At 42.3% G+C, this 21,860-nt stretch overlaps 1 protein-coding gene and 1 pseudogene across 3 annotated transcripts in view; one reads left to right on the top strand and one right to left on the bottom strand.

Annotated features, from left to right (window-relative positions):
• CDC14A (cell division cycle 14A) overlaps positions 1-21,860 on the bottom strand; it is a 190,216-nt gene that overhangs the window by 28,290 nt on the left and 140,066 nt on the right. For all 3 annotated transcript variants that reach the window (XM_055146297.1, XM_055146295.1, XM_055146296.1), the window contains one exon: positions 11,337-11,496. In XM_055146297.1, coding sequence (XP_055002272.1) covers positions 11,337-11,496 — 160 coding nt within the window. The remainder of the gene's footprint in view (positions 1-11,336; positions 11,497-21,860) is intronic.
• Positions 11,068-11,220, top strand: LOC129406922 (U2 spliceosomal RNA; annotated as a pseudogene).

Below are 21,860 nucleotides of genomic sequence, written 5' to 3' on the forward strand. Positions count from 1 at the left end.
CAGAGAGATAATACAGGAGTTATGGCCCTGACTCAGCATAGCACTCACCTGGGTTTGATTCTTGGCACCACACAGTCCCCTGAGCACCACCAGGGATGGTAGAAAGTCTAAAAGTAAATCAAAATATTGGACCAGAGAGCTAGACCAGCTTCTATCCTCAGCTCTGCACGGTCCCCTGAGTACAGTGGGAAGAGGTCTGATTTACTGCAGGTGTGCCACCATCCAAAAAAAAAAAATCAATCAATAGGTTTGCTCCGGGTAAGAAGACCATACCTGACTAGTACAACTCTGAGTGCAAAAGAGATTCATGAAAGAAGTCTGGGATGTGGGTGGAGTGTAAAGCACACGCTGAAAGATGCAAGATGCTGAGCTCAACCTCAGACACTGCATCTTCCACTGGGTATGAGCCTGTTCGGGTCCCAAGCATGCCCGGCAGAGAGCCATTGGGAATGGCCCCTTTTTAAAAAGTACAGACAAAAGAGATAACAGAGTGCAGAAGGCATAGGGAGGATGGAGAAGTAAAGAAATAAACATTTCCTTAAGAAGTGGACCCCTTAGCTGAATTTGAAACAATGAATCACAAGGCCACTAGGCCCAGTTCAGCAGCGCAGGGTCACGGAGCTAAGCCGGAGGGGGCTCCTCTAGACGGATGTGACCTGGAATCAGTTCCATGGGCCTGCACATGCGGCCAGCCACAGGGGAGAGAATCCTCTGTACCCCAGGAAGCCCGCAGGGGTGGAAACCAAGTGTGCCCGATGGTCAGGCCTGTCAGCGGACAGGACACTGGCGAAGGCGCGCTGGCTTTTTCTAGCCTGGCGCCTCACAGAAGGGCCAGACGTAGCTGAATCCCAGGGCCTGCATGAGGCAAAGGGTCTGTCACGACAGCTTTCTGAAGGGCCTGTCAGAGGGAGCCCAAGTTAGTCTTTTCAGGGTAAGCAGATTACTCCAAGGTGCCGTGGTGAGCAAGCCAGAAGCCTGTTTGTCCCTCACAAACCACATCTTCGCGTTCCCAGCTCTGAACCATCTTGAAAATTCTAAGGAGGACATGTTCTCAGGCTGGAATTCCAAAAGTTAGCTTGTCAATCGAGCATAAAGGGAGAATAAAGGCAGCAAAAGTTACGTCCCACACAGTCTTTCTGAGAAAACTATTACCAACTGCTTCTCCAGGAAAATGGGGATCTAGCAGGAGCGTGTAGAGGGCGTCAAGTCAAAACTATCTATTTGGGCTAAAGAAGCAACCTAGACTAGGGGGGAGGGGGAAGTATCCTCAGGAAAAATAAAGCTGTAAGAATTCCTGCTATACTGATATTCTGAAAAGATTTAAAACTGCTCGGCACAATTTGAGCGCAGTGGGGAATAGTATTTTGTTTTTCCCAAATGCATAGAAAATTAAGCAAATAAAAGTAACTGGGGGCCAAGGAGAGCAGAGCGCTCAGGAGGCTGGCGTGCACACACCCGGGTTCGGTTCCCAGCACCAGTTTCCCGAGCGTATTAAAATGCAGGTGTGTCCTGTTAGCAACATACTGTCCTTCACACACACTGAAGAGCAGAGCAGTGTCCTGTGAGCAACAGAGAGGTAAATATTCATTATAACCACGGGGTAGCCCAAGTGTCTAACATTATTAAAATTTAAAATAGCGTTACATGCAAAACATGGAAAAAATGGCAGTGAAAAATTACTTAGAACAATTGACTTAAAGATTCATCTCCCTGGGGGCCGGAAAGATAGTACAGTGAGGTAAGCACTTGCTATGCCCACAGCCAGCCCAGGTTCAATCCCCAACATCCCATATGGTTCCCCTAGATTGCAGGGGTGATCCCTGAATGCAGAGCCAGGAGGAAGTCCTGCCCCCCAAAAAAGAAAAAAAAAGATCCACCTTCCTTTTGGAGAATGAGAAAAATAAAGGTAGGCTAAAGAACTTACATTTTTATTTTATGTAAATAAAATTAAGTACTTTAATTTGCAAATTAAAAAAAGAAGTACTTCTTGATAAGAAGTATAAGACTGTGGTTTTATAAGACTGAATAAGAATATATTTTTTGAAAAAAATAATTCAGACTGGAGTAATAGCACAGCAGATAGGGCATTTGCCTTGCACGTAACCAACCCAGGTTGATTCCCAGCATCCCATATGGTGCCCCAAGCACCACCAGGAGTAATTCCTGAGTGCAGAGCCAGGAGTAACCCCTGTGCATCACCAGGTGTAACCCAAACAGCAATAAATAATTTTTTAAAAAAGAAAGAAAAAATAATTCAAAAGAATATACCATTATACAAAAAAGCCACTTATCATAGTTATTTTTATTTCTCTTGCTCTTTTATGAATATTAAAGGTAAATTTTAAAACTCATTTCAAATGTAGAAGATAATATAACAAAAATGTACTCAACTACCCAAACTTAACTTCCCTCTCTTAAAACAATTTATTAAAAGTTGCTCTCAAAGAAAAGAATTGTATATAAACCTCTCTATAAGCATTATAAAAAAACCAGCTTTCAACCTTTAGTGAAGAAAACCATGTGCTTCCTTAAAAAAAAAAAAATATATATATATATATATATATATATATATATATGTCACTGTCACTGTCATCCTGTTGCTCATCGATTTGCTCAAGTAGGCACCAGTAACATCTCCAGGGTGAGACTTGTTGTTACTGTTTTTGGCATATCGAATACGCCACAGGTAGCTTGTCAGGCTCTGCCGTGCAGGCGGGATATTCTCGGTAGCTTGCCGGGCTTTCCGAGAGGGGCTGAGGAATCGAACCCAGGTCAGCCGCATGCAAGGCAAATGCCCTACCCGCTATGCTATCACTTGATACTTGTTTGTCACAAATAAAAACAAAATACAATTATACTTACAATCAAAAGCGAAACATTCCTATTTTCTCATAGTCTGGCAGACTTTTTCTTCTATACAAAGTCACCAGCATACTTCATGCTTACAATAAGAGGTCTAATTACATGTTTCTCTGAATTTCTCACTGACATATCGCGAATGAGTGAGATACATAATACTCTGCATACATGATGAGAGTTTCATGATAAATTAAAAAACAAACAACATTAAGACTCTAGCACTATCATTCTTTCTGGCACCACAAAAATTCCACTCTCTAGACATGTTAAATATTATTTATTTTACCCTAGATTAGGTGTTTCATGTCTCATCACTGTAACAGCCACCAACCACATCTTCTATACATAGACCATTTTCAGACATTCTCCAATTTATTGTCTAAAATAAATTGCTGAATTCATTTTGTCTTCTATAACACGCTACCAAATTTTCCTCCAGAAATATTGAACCATTTTAAATGCCACCTAGAAATAGTTACTATGTTTCATTCTCTAAATCTTTGATAATATTGTATACATTTTTTAAAATGTCATATAATTTGACAGGCATAAATAGCATCTCATTGCTTAAATCTCTTTCTTTCAGTAAAGCAAATTCATTTACTTAAAGAAATGTTCTTAGAGAAATGTGAGAAGAAAGAAAGAACATGTTCAAGAGGAAAAGCTAAGGGCAGTTTTGAGAGAAGGTTGTATACAATTTCTCCAAGTTGTCTTGGCCTGAAGGACTCCATGTAAGTGAGAGTTGATGTGATGCTGTCCAAGGGAAAGCTGTACACTGAGCCACCCTTCCACCTCAGGACCACCTGATTCTCAGAGCGCCCCCTTTTCTGAGGGATCCACCCTTCTCAGAGCCTCAAGTTCTCCTAAGGTCTCAGGATTTGCATCTCAAAGGAATGTGGTCTTCATATGTCTGGGCTAATTCATGGTTAGGTAATTTCTTATAAATCTGTGTTTCTTTTCTATGAAAATAGAATATTTGTTTTGTTTTCTACACATGAACTCCCACATGTCTGTGACATATTTACATTCATTTTTATGGGTTGTGACACCATAACACTCTCCTCCTTCACATGTCACTATATCCTTCTCTTTGGTTACTGTGGGGAGAATGAACTGTCAGAGGTCAGTGTGGGGAGATCCCAGTCAAGGGATCTTCTGGTTTGGGGGTGTTTTTTTTGCTTTATGGGTCACACCTGGCAATGCACAGGGGTTACTCCTGGCTCATGCACTCAGGATTTACTCCTGGCGGTGCTCAGAGGACCATATGGGATGCTACGAATCGAACCCAGGTCGGCCGCATGCAAGGCAAATGCCCTACCCGCTGTGCTATCCCTACAGCCCGGGATCTTCTGGTTTATGTAGGGGTCAGGACAGAGGCTGGGGTGGGTAATCTAGACATGCACTCCAGGAGAAATCTACTAAAATGCAAATCATTTTTTTTTTTGTCTAAATCTTCTCGGCAGAAGCTCTTAGGTTTCACTCTTTGGACCAAATTCACTGCTTGTGAGGATCATGAACAAAATCATAAATTTTGCTCATGGGGAGAAGCTAACTCCGGCTCCCATCTTTGGTCTTGGCCTCCAGTCCCTCCCCGGGGAGCCCCAGCACAGACCCACTTGTTCCGGAGAGCAGCAGATTACCCAGGGCTGCCGGAGAGCGAGGGGAGAAGCCTCAGTCTTTCAAACTCTCCACATAAAGTCAAGGAAAGGAGAGAACAGGACCAATTTAAAGATTCATTTCTACAGATGCTAGTCAAGCCAGGAAACAGCATAAAGGACAAAGACTGATTTTATCATATCAGTTATTCTCTCACATAGACAAGAACCAAAATGAGATCAGTTACATCTACAGATGTCAGCCACATGAAGTAATCATTGGCCAGGACATTAATAAAATGGTAACAGATGAAGTTAATGGCGAGGCAGTGGTGTATGCATAAGAAAAAATGGGTTAGATCATTTATAGCACACTCAAGAATAAAAATGGAAGTGTTAAATTTAAAAATGACATAAATGGAGATTCTGGAAATAGAAAGGAGAGTAAAAATAGAAGGCAAAAATTGGAAGGAAAAGATGAAATTTTTAGTGGATATAAACAATTTGATTAGGAAAGGTGATTTGGTATTTCTAAAATTCTCTTAGTGCTGAGATACTGAACCCATGAGATGTCGAAATTGAGCAAAGGTGAAGACATCCTCCTCATAATTTATATCTGATCAGTAAAACTTGGAATATCAGAGTCTCCAAATCCATTTTCATTCCCTCTTTGCTGCACTGATTCAGCCCTTTATCCCTGGACCACTATCCTAGCACCAACTCCTGCCCCTCTCCACCACCACAATTCCATGGCTCAGCCAGAGCAGGCCGCCTGGATGGTGCCCCTTCCTCGTATGGGGGCCTTTGGCGAACCCAGAGGCCTCCGGATTAGAACTCTCATGCCTGAGTGCTCCTAAGAGTGGAAAGACAAATGCTTAAAAGCAGAGCCTTCGAGTGCATTCTCACTTCCTACATTCTTTTCCTAAGCTTATGCACATTTGATGTAAAAGAGAAAATGTTTTTATTAATAACAATATCTTCAACGACATAATTCAAACACTTCATTCTTATTTTACCAAATAGTCCATTTTCTGGGCACTCAGCTGAACATCAGCAGCATCTGTGCCAATTAAAACCTCTAAACTGATATCCACTAAAACCTGCATCAACTGAAACCTCTAAATCCCAGACATCTACTGAGCAGTAGCTTGGTGCACTAATATCAGGCCTCGGAAAAAATAAGGTTTTAAAATATTAACAACTCCAGGAGCAACTTAGGGTGGAATGTCTATACTCCATTAAAAATTACAGCGTGTCATGTACTAAAATCCCACCGAGCATCGCAGGAAGAGGCTGTGGGCCGGGCACTCAGAGGGGCTCAAGGCAGGATGGGTGAATGCTGACCTGGAGCCAGAGCACCAGTTCCAATGGCAGCGCCACGACACGCTGTGTGACCTTGGAAAGAAGGCTTAACTTTCTCTACCTCAGGGATGTCCTCTCAGGAAGACACTAGGGAGAAATGCCTATTTCAAACAGCTGCTCTAAGGACAAAAAGAATTAATTCATGCAAAAAAAAAAACAAAACAAAACAAACAAACATAGAACAGAGTGATACGTAGCCTACCGTGAGTGCTACTTAAGCTGTTTGCACTGTGAGCTCCCTTGCACTTTCAAGCGGTTTAATTCCAGCTTCTGAAACTCACAGCTCAGCATATCTGTCCATGGTGAAACTCTGAATGTCAAAATGAACACTTCTTGCTCCTATGGAGAGCATGCATCGTTATATTGTGTTTCCCTCGGTGTCCTGGGAAACCGTTAGCTCCTTTACTGACTCAAGTTTTAATTCTAAGGACCCATGAGTAAGAATAGGTCCAGGCCACTGTTAGCCCCTCCTGGGTCAGGTCACCCAGCAGAGGCCAGAGGGGCCATGGAGAGATAGCACAGCCAAGTTAAGCGCAGAGATAGGAACCTGACCTCGTCCACCAGGTGAGCCACCCAGCACTGAAGACCAGCCCCAATTTGATAAAGCGCCACTTTTATTTTTAGAAGGTTCCTCATAACTCTAAGTGACTAAGAGAATTCATTAAAGTGACAACCTAGGACAGGAGACAGTACAGGTTGACGTGCTTGCCTTGCATTTGGCCACTTTCATGTCCCTAGTACCACACGGCCTGTGGAGAACCTCCAAGGATCGCTCCTGAGTGCAAAGCCAGGAACAGGGCCTGAGTGCCTCCTAATCTGGCTTAAAACTAATTATTTGGAGCCAGAGCAGAGGAGCAACTGCCTTGCCTGCAGTCAACTTGGACTCGATCCCTAACATCCCATCTGATCACCTGCGCCCACCACGAGTGATCCCTGAGTGCAGGGCCAGGAATATGCCCTGAGCACTACCAGGTATGGCCCAAAAATAAACACAAAAAAACAAATTAAAAAAATTCATTACTGGGGCTGGAGCAATAGCACAGCGGGTAGGGCGTTTGCCTTGCACACGGCCAACCCGGGTTCGATTCCCAGCATCCCATATGGTCCCCCGAGCACCGCCAGGGGTAATTCCTGAGTGCAGAGCCAGGAGTAACCCCTGAGCATTGCTGGGTGTGACCCAAAAAGCAAAAAAAAAAAAAAAAATCATTACTAAAGTAACAATTTACTTAATAAAATTTAATTAAAGTAATACTTTTCCATTCTCATAGCCAGTCATTCTGGTCAATTTGAATGATTCCTTTCACCCATATCCCTAAGCACTAAAAAGTTATATATTCAAACAGTCTAATCTGAATGTTTACAGTTTCCTAATAACCAATCAGAAATTATCCTGATGGCTAAAAAAGAAACATTTCATTTACTATGTTTCCTTTAAACCTGGCTTTTAAACAAAGTGAACCCCAAAAGCAACTTTTTAGAAGGATACTACATTTGCATTTTCTTGCAAGGAAAAAAATTAATATTTCTATAACTTCCAGGGACATATATTCTAAACATTGGTATACAAGTATCACTATCACTGTATCACTGTCATCCCGTTGTTTGTCTATTTACTCAAGCGGGCACCAGTGCCATCTCTAATACACTCAGCCCTCCTTACTCGTCTTTCCCAATGATTGGAGGTTTTCAGGGTCAGGGGAATGAGACCTATCATTACTGTTTTTGGCATATTGAATACATCATGGGGAGCCTGCCAGGCTCTGCCGTGCGGGCGGGATACTCTCGGTAGCTTGCCGGGCTCTCCGAGAGGTATGTATATATCTGTTACTGTATTTTGGATATGAATACATCACGGGGAGCTTGCCAGGCTCTACCAAGTGGGCAATGGACTTTTGGTTGCTTATTAGGTTTTCCAAGAGGAAGAACTAGGCTGTTAGATGTCGAACAGCCACTTCCTGGGCTTGGTCTTATAATCTGGATGTTGGCCATTGATGGGATGCATGGCACTGGGGGCAGTCTCTGGGTGTAAATGCCTAGCTACTGGAAAATGGGGGATCTGGGTGGAAGAAGCCCAGTCCCGATCCAAGTAGCCATGTAAAAATGTATAAAAACAGCATCCGTGTTTATACAAGTATAAACACGCTAAAATTCTTTTAGCGTTGACTTTATTTTCTCACTTGAAATTAGCAAAAATAAGAAATACATCACTTAGTTATATGCACTTTGAGGAAATAATTCCCCATATAAATGAATAAATATATCACTTAGTTATATGCACTTTGAGGAAATAATTCCCCATATATGTGTCCATGTCATGTTCTGGAGCCAGCACCAGTTAACCATGGCAAGAAAAGACCCTCTAAGACTTACTCACACAGAGCTTTACCTAACTAATAAGGTAATCTAGATCCAGGCATACGTCACTGGCTAAAATCTTAACCACATAACAATTCTCTGGCTTTCAGAATTCTTTTCAGTCTTTTAATTTCAAAGTAATAGTACTTCTTAATGACTAGAGCTAAATTAACTATTTCTAGGGAAAAAGGAGTCCACTGATTATCAAGAAGAATAGCCAACATAAAAATATATGATGATATTGCAAACCAATTTTAAATTTCAACCATACTGCATTCTTTACTGTTCTGTTCTTGTGATAACAGTATTTCTAGATTTTTATATTGAAAGCATAATGTTTCTGCAAGACAAATGTACTTAGGAGGGGAATAGGATTAATGCATACTTTATCAGAAGTCACCACCCAAAGTCCTGTTCGTGTGAACACATCCTGGGAAGAAAATGCTAACCAAAGCAGGAACAGTTCTTCCTTAGGTACGTTATGGAGGGAGTGGAGGTTAGGGCCACCAAGCAGACGGTGAGTTTAACTGGACATTTAAAATCTCACTGTATCACTGCCATTCCATTGTTCGTCGATTTACTTGAGCGGGCACCAGTAACGTCTCTATTCCTCCCAACCTAAGATTTTAGCAGTCTCTCCTTACTCCTTACTTGATGGAGTTCAGACAGTAGTCAACGAATCATAGAGAGTTTACATATATACACACATATATATACACACATATATATATATATATATACACATACACACCTCTCAGTAATGATAGGTCTCATATAATATCTCACCCACTAAAATGTTTCCTAGTCAGAATACATGATTGGATCACTGTGGGTAGGCTACAGTTCGAGACAAAAGGAAGCCCCCAGCTAGGCAGGTCTCCTCTTTGCCCCTCGCCTATGTCCATGCAGGTGGCAGGACAGCGGGAATCTCACCCACAGTCACATGGCCACAGCCAGAGAGCAAGGAAGGCCGCGGGGCGCAGGAGCCTCCGGCTAGTGCCCTAAAGGCGAAGTGACAAGGACAGTTCAGGAGACCCCAGCAAGGGGACACAGGGTGAGGGTTCCAGCACTATTCCAGGACAGGAGTGCCTACGCTGGACAGAGAATAGGAGACGGACGAGACCAGAGCATGGGGCACTGGAGCCAGGCAGTTCAGGGGCAGGACCAGGCGTGGAGGGATAGGACAAGTGGCATCACGCATGGGTGAGAGACCTGGGCATTGAGAGGGATGCAGACACATTGACCTAAACTATACAATAAACTTAAGCATCTGAGTTTTATACACAAATCTTTCATACAGTCCTCAAGAACCCATGAACTCGGGAATAAACCCACTTCTGCACTAGCAGTTACATTCGCACACTCAAGTGACAGTTCTGGCCCATTCCACTGGCTTTAAATATAGACAGAATATAACACAGAGACAAGAAAATGTCACAAATGCTCTGAACAGCAACATGACCTTGGCTAGAGCTTACTCTTCGTCATAATAGGTGACTCAAACAAGTTAACTTAGTCATCATCAGCGCCTGTCCTGGAGAACATACCACAGGGTTAAAACATTAGTTCATTCAGAAGTTGCCATCCTTTGTACTTGAAAAAAACTAACTTTCCTATTTTTGAGTGCTTTGGTCACCTTTATCAGTGAAAGAAGCCTATTTAGAGTACCAATCACTGACCTAATAGTGGTGACATATTCCTCCAGTTGTGAACTCCTTCAAGTTTAAGCATAAGCCATAGACTTTTGTTCAAACTCAAGCTAGAGTGAAAGTACAGCAGGTAGAGTGCTTGCCTTGCATGCAGCCAACCTGGATTTAATTCCTGGCATCCCATATGGTATCCTGAGTCTGCCAGGAGTTATTCCTGAGCATCGCTGGGTGTGGCCCCCAAAATAAACTTTAAAATAGTAACAATTTTTTTCAAACATTTGTCCTAGGCCTTGTGGGTCATTGCCCATTAGAATGTGAATCCCACTCAACACCGTCAGACATAGGAACAGCCCCACTCTACAGCTATTTCAAACAGAATGATGAGCAGCTGAATCTCTCTGGGTGGGACCCTTCAATGGCTGAAAACTCTGGGGTGTTCTTGGATTGGGAGTCAGTGAATTTGCCCCCAAGAATGGAAAGAAAAAAATCATGTTAATCTAAATAAAAGAGAAATAATATTATTTCACCAAGTAGTTATGAAAACGGAAAGAATGTGGGGCTGAGGTTTAGTAACGAAGCACAGGCCTTGCGTGTAAGGCCCCCCATTAACTGGACATTTGACCCCTGACCCCAGCCCTACATCACTGAGTATGGTCACCAGTCTCATGGAGCTGACCCCAGAACACCCAGCACTGCCACCACCACCACCACAAGTAAATAAAAAGTTATGTAAAGTGGTTTGCTCAGGGGCTGGAGAGCACAGCGGGTAGGGCGTTTGCCTTGCACGTGACAAACCCAGAATGTCCAATTCTCAGTGCCCCTTATGGACCTCCAAGCCCCGCCAGGAGTAATTTCTGAGTGCAGAGCAATGAGTAACCCCTGAGTATCATGGGGGGTGACCCAACCCACCAAAAAAGAAAGAAAAAAAAAAAGAAAAAATTGCTCTCTCACCTAAAGGAGAGGGATGGGATGGAAGGAGGGAACATGTGGTTAGCTCCTAATAGAATCACAATTTTTAAATTACCTTTAGTTATATTTAACTATATACTTTATAAATTAATATAGAGTTGAAGCTTTCTGAATAGCTCCTTAGGGTATGTACTATTTTTTCAGTCATCACATTAAGAACATTTTGATATTTATTTACATTGTCACATAGGAAATTTGCTTTCCTTGTTTCTTTTTGTAAACATTCTCCAAATCAGAGTGGTCGTCTTTAAAATTATTATCCTTATTAAGCAATCCTTATTGCTTCTCGGCCTTCTGGCTAAGATCAAGTGTAGTGTATGTTCTTATCAGTTTAAAATTGTACTCTTTAAATCTGTATTTTCACCCTTCTTAAGAATAACTCCATTAATTTGCTCTGATTCTTCTGTAACAGATGGGTAACTCCACACCTATGAATTTGGGACATAGCATCTCAGAGAAAAAAAAACTACTTTATATGTGTTTAATTGGAAACCCCAAAATTAGACTAGTCTTCAGGAGACAAAGGTCTTCCTGGGGGGAAACTCACCTCTCCAAATCTCTCCATGTTTTGCATTTTAGTTAAGTTTCCACCAATGGACATGTCATCCAAGCTAGAAAGAATTTTATTAATGCTTCCTTCACTTGATGTACTGTTTTTCAGTTTGGATCGGAAAATATCTCCTTGAACCCATAAAGATGCTTGTTTTCTGTAAAAAGAACAACAAAATAATATTAAAATTAATTATACCATCTCAGCTGTATGATGTTTTACAGATATCATCTTTAGAGACAAACAAGTTTATCAGATAAACATTTATAAATCAGGCTAAAAATATTATGAAATCTTAGAACAAAGGGGGTAAACTAACTTCCTTTCCTCCCTTCCTCCCTCCCTCCCTCTCTCTCTCTCTCTCTCTTTCTCTCTCTCTCTCTCTCTCTCTCTCTCTCTCTCTCTCTCTCTCTCTCTCTCTCTCTCTCTCTCTCTCTCTCTCTCTCTCTCTCTCTCCCCTCAGGGGTCATTCCTTGCTCTGCACTCAGGAACTACTCATAATGTTGCTTAAGGGACCATATGGAATGTCAGACATTGAACTCAAGTCCGCCACATGCAAGGCAAGCATCCTACCCACTGTACCATCACTACAACCCCAGAAAGTCACTTTCTGAAGGTCAAATTAAATGATATTGAAGTATTAAACACAAAAACTGGGGACAATGGTGGTGGGAAATGTCCATTGGGGAACAGACGGTGTTGGAACATTCTATGAAACTCTATCATGAACAAATTTGTAACTGTGTATCTCACGGCAATTCAGTTAATATATAAATAAATTTTTAAGAGGAAAAAATAGCACTATAGCACTGTAGCACTGCCATTCCATTGTTCATCAATTTCTTCAAGTGGGCACCAGTAACATCTCCATTATGAGATGTTACTGTTTTTGGCATATCAAATACGCCACAGGTAGCTTGCCAGGCTCTGCCATTCAGGCAGGATACTCTCAGTAACTTGCTGGGCTCTCCAAGAGGGACAGGGGAATCGAACTCAGGTTGGCCTTGTGCAAGGCAAACACTCTACCCACTGTGCTATCACTCGAGTCCAAAAGAAAAAAATAATAAAAAATTAAAAATTTTAAAATAAAAAATTAACACAAATACCCATATTCTACTATGGATATTCTACTATGGATCTATGTTATTATGTAAGAATTAGCAATGTATTATATTTTTCAGATGCTTAAAATAAAATATATATATATGTATATATATAATTGTTTTATTAGGTTTTGGTCTACACCTGGTGTGCTCAGGGCTTACTTCTGATTCTACTCAGGTATCACCCGTGGAAAGGCTCAGGGGACCTCATAGGGTGTTGGGGGTCAAACCTTGCACGCAAGGCAACCACCCTCCTCCCACTAAACTATCTACATGCTCCCCGCACTTGTCTTTTAAATAAGAAGTTGGATACTTCTTATTAAAAAAAAATTATTTCAAAAAATTAAACACATTTCTGGGGCTGGAGTGATAGCACAGCGGGTAGGGCGTTTGCCTTGCACGCGGCCAACCCGGGTTCGAATCCCAGCATCCCATATGGTCCCCTGAGCACTGCCAGGGGTAATTCCGGAGTGCAGAGCCAGGAGTAACCCCTGTGCATCGCCAGGTGTGACCCAAAAAGCAAAAAAAAAAAAAAAAATTAAACACATTTCTTAAAATAGGACTTAATGGACTAAAAAATCTAGATGAAGAAATTTGAATTAGAAATTTAAAAATGTACAAAACACCTAATTGTGTGGAGAAAAACCCTGCACACTTAACTTTACTCTTACAACCTAAAAACCAAGTGTCTAGCTCATTTGATCATCCAAAAAATATGTTTGAGGCTCATCGATAATATCTTTTATTCATTAAGGCACAATTATAATTATTCTATGGTTTGAAAAATCTACATACAAATAAGTGAACAGTGCAGTTTTATATTGTTCAAGGACCAACTATACTGCTTTTATTCAGAATAATTAAAAGACAGTTTATCTGTGCAAACACATTCATGTAGCAAACAGTTTTTAAACTACAAACTACAAACTCTTTGTAGTTTTTAATGTATAAATATTTCTAATATATAAATATTTTATTGATTTTACCAATGATGCTGGGTAGTGTACTTTCTGATGCACTGAACCCCCCTATAACTTTAACCTTTATTTGGTTTTGTATATTTGTTATTGTTATATTGCACAGCAGAGCCTGGCAAGCTCCCCGTAGCATATTCAATATGCCAAATACAGTGACAATAATGGGTCTCATTCCCCTGACCCTGAAAGAGCTCTAATATGGCACCTCCAATGAGAAAGAGTAAGGAGAGGCTGCTAAAATCTCAGTGCTGAGATGAATAGAGACGTTATTGGTGCCCACTGGAGCAAACTGATGAACAACGGGATGACAGTGATACAGTGATTGAAAAGAACAAGAGGCTTGAATGAGAGGATGGGGGATAAGGTGCTTCCCTTGCATGCAGCTGACCCAGGTTTGGCCACCAATGTTACGTATGTTCCCAGAACCCGACAGGAATGATCCCCGAGCATGGAGTAATCCTGAACACTACTGGGTGTGGCCCCAAAACATCAAGCAAACAAAAACTTGAAGTATATAAGAAAAATGATAAGCCGGAATTTCTAGTTTTTACTGGTGGCATGACTTTCATACATTCTTTTTTAGATAAACTATCCTCAGAGAATGATATTCACTCTATTCTGTAACTCACTGCTATAGAACAGAATGACACGAGGAGCGATGTGGCTCATAATAAGGAATACCAGCTGCCAACAAAATAGCAACATCATCAAGGACACGACTGCCAGGGACAAAACCCTGTATTTCCTTCTCAGAACATTCCAGTGCTTCTCTTTAAAGGTTCCCTGCATCCAAAGCACTGGGTCGAGACTACAAACACAGAAATGCCAAGGATGGGGGCCAGAGCAACAGTACAGCAGCTAGGGCATTTGCCTTGCAAGTGGCCGGCGCGGGTTCGATCCCTGGCATCCCATGTGGTCACCCAAGCACCACCAGGAATAACTCCTGAGTGCGGAGCCAGGATAATTCCTGAGCATCTCTGGGTGTGATCCAAAAAGAAAAAAATAAGTAAAAAGCCCAGGAGAGAAAAGGAGAAGAAAGAAAAGCAAAAAGAGGGGTAGGGCAAGAGACAAGGTCCTTGGGCTCACCCGGGGTATAGAGCTGAGATTCCTTATTGATCTGAATCACTAGACCCAGCAAGGACCCCGAACTACAAAAATTAAACTATACACAGTATTCAGCAAGTAGGCTGTGGGGTGGGAGGGAAACTGGGGTCACTGCCAGAGGGATGCGGCCAATGGGTGGTGGGATTGGAAGTGAGAACACTGTATGCCTGAAACTATTATAAACAACTTCGTAAATCACTGTGACATACAAACACGAGGGGGCGGGTGGGGCAGGGATGGCACCGAAGAGACAGTACAGGGGTCAAGGCACTTGCTCTGCATACAGCTGGCCTCAGGACATCAGAGTCCCCTCAGCTCCCCAGGACTTATCTCTGAGCACAGAGCTAGGAGTAAGCCCTGAGCACAGCGGAGAGTAAGCCTAAAACAAAGAAAGTTTAGAAAAAATACAATGGAATACTCTAAAGCTGTAACAAAAGATGAAATCTTGCAGTGAGCTGCAACTTGGATGAAAACAGAAGCATCACGGTCAACATTTTAAAATAAGCCAGAGGAAGAAGAACAAAAACCAGAAGATATCATTCCTCTATGACACACAGAGAACACAACACAGGAATAGATAGCCTAAAATGACAGCAAACCCTTGGCCACAACCCTGAGATTACCAAGGGCAGGGGGGAGGGTGTGCGGGAATGAGGGGAAGGAAGATGGTGACATAGGGACAGTGGTGCGGGGGGTCACGGCAGTTGGTGGTGGTGGGGTGCAGTAACTGTGTGCATCAAAATTATAAGCAACTCTTCTGCAACCGTGTCACCTAAACTGTAACAATAGTTAACTGGAGGAAGAGAATCATAAACAAATTTAAAATGCTTATGTGCGTGACCCCTCCAACTGATCAAAACCACATCAAGGTGTCTACAGGGCTAGACACTTGTATAAAAGACACAGAAGTACTTGCAATAGCATTTTTTGCAATATTAAACAAAGTATGGAAGACACTGTCACGGATGAGCACTTTGTCGAATCCAAGTAGCTCTATTCTGTGTGACTCAAAATACACACTGAAGCTCCCTGAGGCATGGTGTACGGTGTTTGCCTTGCACGGGGCCAACGCAGAGTCAATCCAGGCCAGAAGTGATCCCTGAGCACAGAGCCAAGAGTAAGCCCTGAGCATCACTGGGTGTGGCCCCCAAACAAGCCCCCTCAAAAAAAAATTTTTTTTAATTAAATCCTGGGTTAGAGTTATATGTGGTGACAGGGAAGAGTGGTAAGGAAATAAAAACCTACTCAACAAATACTCTATATCCTTGTATTTTTCATTTGTTTTCTTCTGTTTGGGGGTCATCCCCAGATGTGCTCAGGGCTTATTCCTGGCTCAGTGCCCAGGGCTGACCCCCAGTGATACTCAGTGGGCCTGTGTGGTGCCGTGAATCAAACCTGGTTCAGCCAAGTACAAGGCAAGTGACTTCCCCACTGTGTATCTTCCAGCCCTAATGAAAACTCAGAGTGACATGGCGTGGAAAGTATCACCCTGTTTTTGTAAAATCAAAAGAGGGGGAAATGTTAATGTTAATGGAAGATTCAGTTTTACAGAAGAATACAGATCAGAATACCATTATTCCAGATAATGGTAACAAGGAAAACTTTTCTGTAGCACAACGTCTACAATGTTTAAATAGCATTTGTAAAAAAAAAAAAAATTTTAAATATTTGAAATAAAATGTCTGATTTTCAAAGAATCAGAAATTTTTCTAAAAATAAATGATTGGGAGAGGAAGGGAGGGGGGAAGGATGGAGGAAGGGATGGAGAGAGGGAAGGAAAGGAGAGAGGGAAGGAAGGAAGGAAGGAAGGAAGGAAGGAAGGAAGGAAGGAAGGAAGGAAGGAAGGAAGGAAGGAAGGAAGGGAGGAGGGAGGGAAGAAGGGAGGAGGAAGGAAGGAAGGAAGGAAGGAAGGAAGGAAGGAAGGAAGGAAGGAAGGAAGGAAGGAAGGAAGGAAGGAGGGAGGGAGGGAGGGAGGGAGGGAGGGAGGGAGGGAGGAGAGAAATCTTGAGTACCTATGAATAGGAACCTTTAACGTCTTTATTATAAAGGAGAGCGGACAGCACAGCATCACATTGGCTAAGTAAACTATAAAGTACCTCTAGAAGTCAGAACACACACGAAAATGTTAATAACATGTGTTGGGACCTCAATAGCTGAGAAGCTTTCTTTTAAAAAAAAATCTTTCCCTGCTTTTAAATTTTAAAATTCATTTGATTTTTTGTTCATTTTCAACATTTTTAAATATTAAAAAAAGTTTGATTCATTGCTGACACAGCCAATGTAAAGGTTTCAGATATAAAATATGCTGTCCACATATAAAACTGACTCATCATCTGCAATTTATTATTCTAAAATTGTGACCAATTTATTCTAGAAATATACCAATGTTTCCATATAGATTAAATTTAAACACAAAAAATCTGGTGCATTCTCAAGTAGATGGATAAAATAAAAACTCCAGCAGTCCATGAGGACCCTCTGCCTTTGGGCAGAGAAGGAACTTTCTAGAAGCAATCCAGAGGACTACTCCCTGAGCTCAGATACAAAAGCACAAAGTTAGCAGAATGTTATGAAATGAAAACTGATGGAACTAGACAAACATCACAAAATGACACCCTTCACTTGCTCACTTGAAAATTATAAATCTGGCCCCTCCATGGAAATACTTAATATGAACCTGAATATCAAAGATGAAGGTGTCAAAGCTGACTGGTATGTTGCTAAACAGTGCCGTACTACAAAAAAGCAGCACTGCATACAAATATAGTTTTTGTTGACAACAGAAACCATGCTAGCTTTTATTGTGGTATCTATTACTCCTTCAAAGCCTCATCTCAAACAGAAGTAAAACACTTATTTTTAAGTATTTAGCATTCGAAAATCAAATCCAGCGAAGCTAACAGACCAGCTCAAAGTGAACCCTGAAAAAATGCAGTGCATGTTCTGAAATGGTAGAACACTACTGACCCTGCACAAAAAAGAACACGTGCATTGAAAGGGAAAAAAGAGATTTGTCTTGATATGAATAGAGCCCGGTGGAGAGAAGGGGAGCAGGATGGCCCTCTTGGGGCAAAACACTGGCCTTGGTTTAGTTGAAGGTTTGGGTTAACCAAGCATAAGAAATTTTCTAATAAGAAAACTGGATTTAGTGTAAACCAAATCACACTTAATTCTGATATTGAGCTTTCACAAGTCTTTTGAAAAATCTGCTTTTAAAATTTCACTAAAAGTTAGTTGGGGGCTGGAGAGATAGCACAGAGGGTAGGGCAACTGCCTTGCACTCGGCCAACCCGGGTTCGATTCTCAGCATCCCATATGGTCCCCTGAGCACTGCCAGGAGTAATTCCTGAGTGCAGAGCCAGGAGTATCCCCTGTGCATCGCTGGGTATGACCCAAAAAGGAAAAAAAAAAAAAAGTTAGTTGAATTGCTATATAACTGCTTCTGGTTTTGAGTTGAGTTCAGAATACAAATATAGACTCCTCTGTGGCTGCTTCTGTTTCCAGCTGACCTCTTCTTCATTTCCTAGAGTCCAGTCTAATCCTCACCTCACGCCCTGCTATCTCTTCGCCGTATCATTTCCTCCATGACCCCCCCTTGACCCCGGCGCTCACTCAAAGCCACCGTTCAGTCACGTCACAGAGAGAGCCAACCCCCCTCTCATGGCTCGGGGGCCCTGGAGACCATGACTTTGCCCCCATCTGCCCTGTGTACTTCCTACTCCACACGCACCCCAGGAGCTGCAGCAGGAAAAAGAGGCAATTCAGGGTTCAAAGATTTCGGCCAGAGAGATAGTATAGCAGTTAGGGTAGCTGCAGTGAAGGCGGCAGACCCAGGTCCATCACTGGCCCCTGAGCTCCCCAGGAGTGAGCCCTCAGGCAGGGCTAGGAGCAAGCCCTGAGCATAGCCGAGTGTGGCCTCAAAACAAAACAAAACAAAAAGAAAACATTTTTTAAATAAATACAACTGGATTAATGAAATGGTGTAAGTTGGTATCATGGCAAGATCAGAAATCTTTACATTTAATCATCTATCCTAGCAAATATTTCTATCCTATACAAATATTTTATATTTGTATACGGGCCAAACCTGGTAGTGCTTGGGAGCCCAGTGTCACCCCCACAGATTAAAAGATCTATGTGAGCAGAAGTTCTCGCGAAAACCCAATAGCTCTCAAGGATCCGTCTTGAATGAAAGCTTTAATGTACTGTAATTCAGAGGTTATCACAGTTCCACATGATGACTGTTCAATAAATAGAATCAAACAAACCGCAAAAGCAGTCTGATTCTATATTTATACTTCCACAGGCTGTCCAAAGCAAGAATGAGTTCAGACTTGACTCAATTATAAGAGAGAAATGTGTTCGGGCATTATCTTAAGAACCTTGAGGATGTTTTCCAGAAGACATTTTGTGAATCAGAATTATACTTTTAACTTCAGATTATCAGCTTTAAGTAGAAGAAAAATACGTGATACTTGTTTTTCAAACAGCTATGAAAATTTTAATATAAAATAATATGACAGGAGAAATTAAACTGACAAAACATAAATTCGCCAATATGAAGATGCCAACAAACATCTCTTTCGTTACTGGTGACATAGAGGAAGGTTTTTAAAAGACAAATCAAACACCTCGATGTTACCTTGGGGTTCAAGGACCAACAGGGTGCAACAAGCCAGCTTTCCAAAAGTCACAGGTTTAGAATACTGCCTTAGGAAGCACTGGTTGTATTCTTTTACCTCTGAAAGAGTACCCTATCCCTCTCACTTGCTCAATCATTTCTGATGGATGAAAGCCCATCAGGAGACTTTAATTCTCCAATTTCTTTGCTAATGAGTGTGTTACTTATTCATGCTTCTGCGTCATCACCGATGTCATCATTCTCTTCATCTCTTTTTATCATTAGTCCAGCTTCAAAGTTATTCATCTCTCCTATTATAAACCAGACTTCAAAACCCAAGATTTATTCCTTGAATTGCCCCTACTTCGCCCTTCCCCCATCTCTAAACTCCATTTTCTAACCCTTTCCACAAGTTCCCCATCTCCTGGATGTCACAGCCGTCTACTTTTCAATCTGATTCCAGCTTCCCTTCCTAACACTGTTCAGTCTCTCGGATTCTAGCTCCATCTAGCCCTACTGTCACCTACCTGCTGCCACTCAATCTTCCCCAAGTAACACGTGGTGACAAGTCCTCCCTAAAACCAGCACTCCGACAGAGAACTGTGAACAAAAGAAGCTAGGATCTATGTCTCTTGCTCTATTTCTTTGTTTTGTTTGTTTGGGGGCCACCCCTGTGACGCTCAGGGGTTCCTCCTGGTTCTGTAGTCAGGAGTTACTCCTGGCAGTGCTCAGGGGACCAATTGGGATGATCGAACCCAGGTCAGTCTCGCACAGGGCAAATGCCTTAACAGCTGTACTATCACTCTGGTTCCATAGGCTACATGTCTCTTACCAAACATACTTAAATGTCCCTACACACACAAAGCTGCTAGAACTAATTTCCACAAATCTTGTGTCTTGGAAAAACACACACTTTTATATTCACACAGCTCTAGAGGTCACAAATCTAACATCTGATTGACCAAACCTCGTCTCACCAACTGGTTCCTTGTTTCCAAGCACATCAACCCTATCTGTATTTCATCACCACACCACTTCCTCTGCTGACTCCTGAGGCCCTGTGATTACACTGAGTCCACCAGAGAAATCTAAAATAATCTTTCTAATTTCAAGATTTATTTGCAAAGTTCCCATTTATTATGTCTCAACTGGGCTTTACCCAGAAATACAAGATTTGCTCAATTTAAAAATACAAAGCAAGGGGCCGGAGCAATAGCACAGCGGGTAGGGCGTTTGCCTTGCACGCGGCCGACCCGGGTTCGATCCCCGGCATCCCATATGGTCCCCCAAGCACCACCAGGAGTAATTCCTGAGTGCAAAGCCAGGAGTAACCCCTGAGCATCGCTGGGTGTGACCCAAAAAGCAAAAAAAAAAAAAAAAAAATACAAAGCAAGGGTCTGGAGGGAGAGTACCACATGAAAGGTGCTTATTTGCACAGAGCTGACTCAGGCTTGATCCCTGGCACCATTTATGGCTCCCCAGGCCGCATGAAGAATGATCACGGAGCACTGAGCCAGGAGTAAACCCTGAGAACAGTTGGGGGTGACCCAAAAGCCAAAAAGTAAAGAAAGAGAAAAAACATTGTGATCTGCCATGTGAACTGGCTAAAGAACAAAATCACATTATAATCACTTCAATCAAAAGAAGAAAAGCACTAACAAAAGTTAACACCATTTAGAAAAATAGAAATAAAGGGGAACTTCCTCAAATTTCCCTAACACCTGTCAAGCAAACCTCCAATAACCAGTGTCCATTATACACCTGACAAATAATGGTTGAGGGTCGCCAATACTCTAAGCACTGTCTTCTGCTGTGGCGCTTGTCAAGACATGGGTTTGAAATTCATCAGGACAGACAACAAAATCAGGTTCACTGGGGCAGGGGCCGGCGGTGACCTGGGGATAGCCGCCTGCAGGACAGATGCCCTAGCCCTGCTACTAGCCCTCCAGGGCCCTCAGGACAGGGGGTCTCAGAGCAGGGGCTCAGAAGAGGCAGAACAAAGAATTACTAATTAATGAGTCTAGAGCTGGTCTATAATTATTTATGAGAAAAGAAATCTGGAGAATGAAAAAATTAAGAATCGTGCCTTATAATTAGTGCAAACTATAAATTTAGGCATTATTACCATTTTTATCATTTACCATTTTTATCGAAGACCTCCGGAACCTAGCCACAGCCATGCTCAAGGCCCCTCTCCACACATTCGGACGAGCCTCATGCATGAAGGTACCAGCAGAGGAACCCAGGTGTGTGGGACCCGGGGCTGTGACCTCCAAGCCTGCTCAGATCGGGACTGGGCCTGCATTTCCCAGTAGCTAGACAGTCACACCCAGGGACTGCCCCCAGAGCTGTGTAATCCCACCAACAGCCAGCATCCAGAGACTTAAAAGCAAGCTTCTGAAAGCGCGAAGCCGCTTTGCGGCCGTGTGATATCTTATAACCTACTTCTCCTCTGGGAGAACCTGGCAAACTATGGGAGTTTCCTGCCCACATGGGAGAGCCTCGCAAGGTCCCCATGGTGTATTAATATGCCAAAACCAGTAACAAGCTGGGTCTCATTCCCCTGACCTGAAAGAGCCTCCAATGCAGCATCATTGGGAAGGATGAGAGAGAGGCTTCTAAAATCTCAGGGCTAGGACGAATGGAGACCTTACTGAGACCGCTCAAGAAATTTGATAATCAACGAACGGGATGATGATGATGATGATGATGATGA

This window comes from Sorex araneus, chromosome 8, assembly GCF_027595985.1.
Source record: "Sorex araneus isolate mSorAra2 chromosome 8, mSorAra2.pri, whole genome shotgun sequence".
NCBI classification, from domain to species: Eukaryota; Metazoa; Chordata; class Mammalia; order Eulipotyphla; family Soricidae; genus Sorex; species Sorex araneus.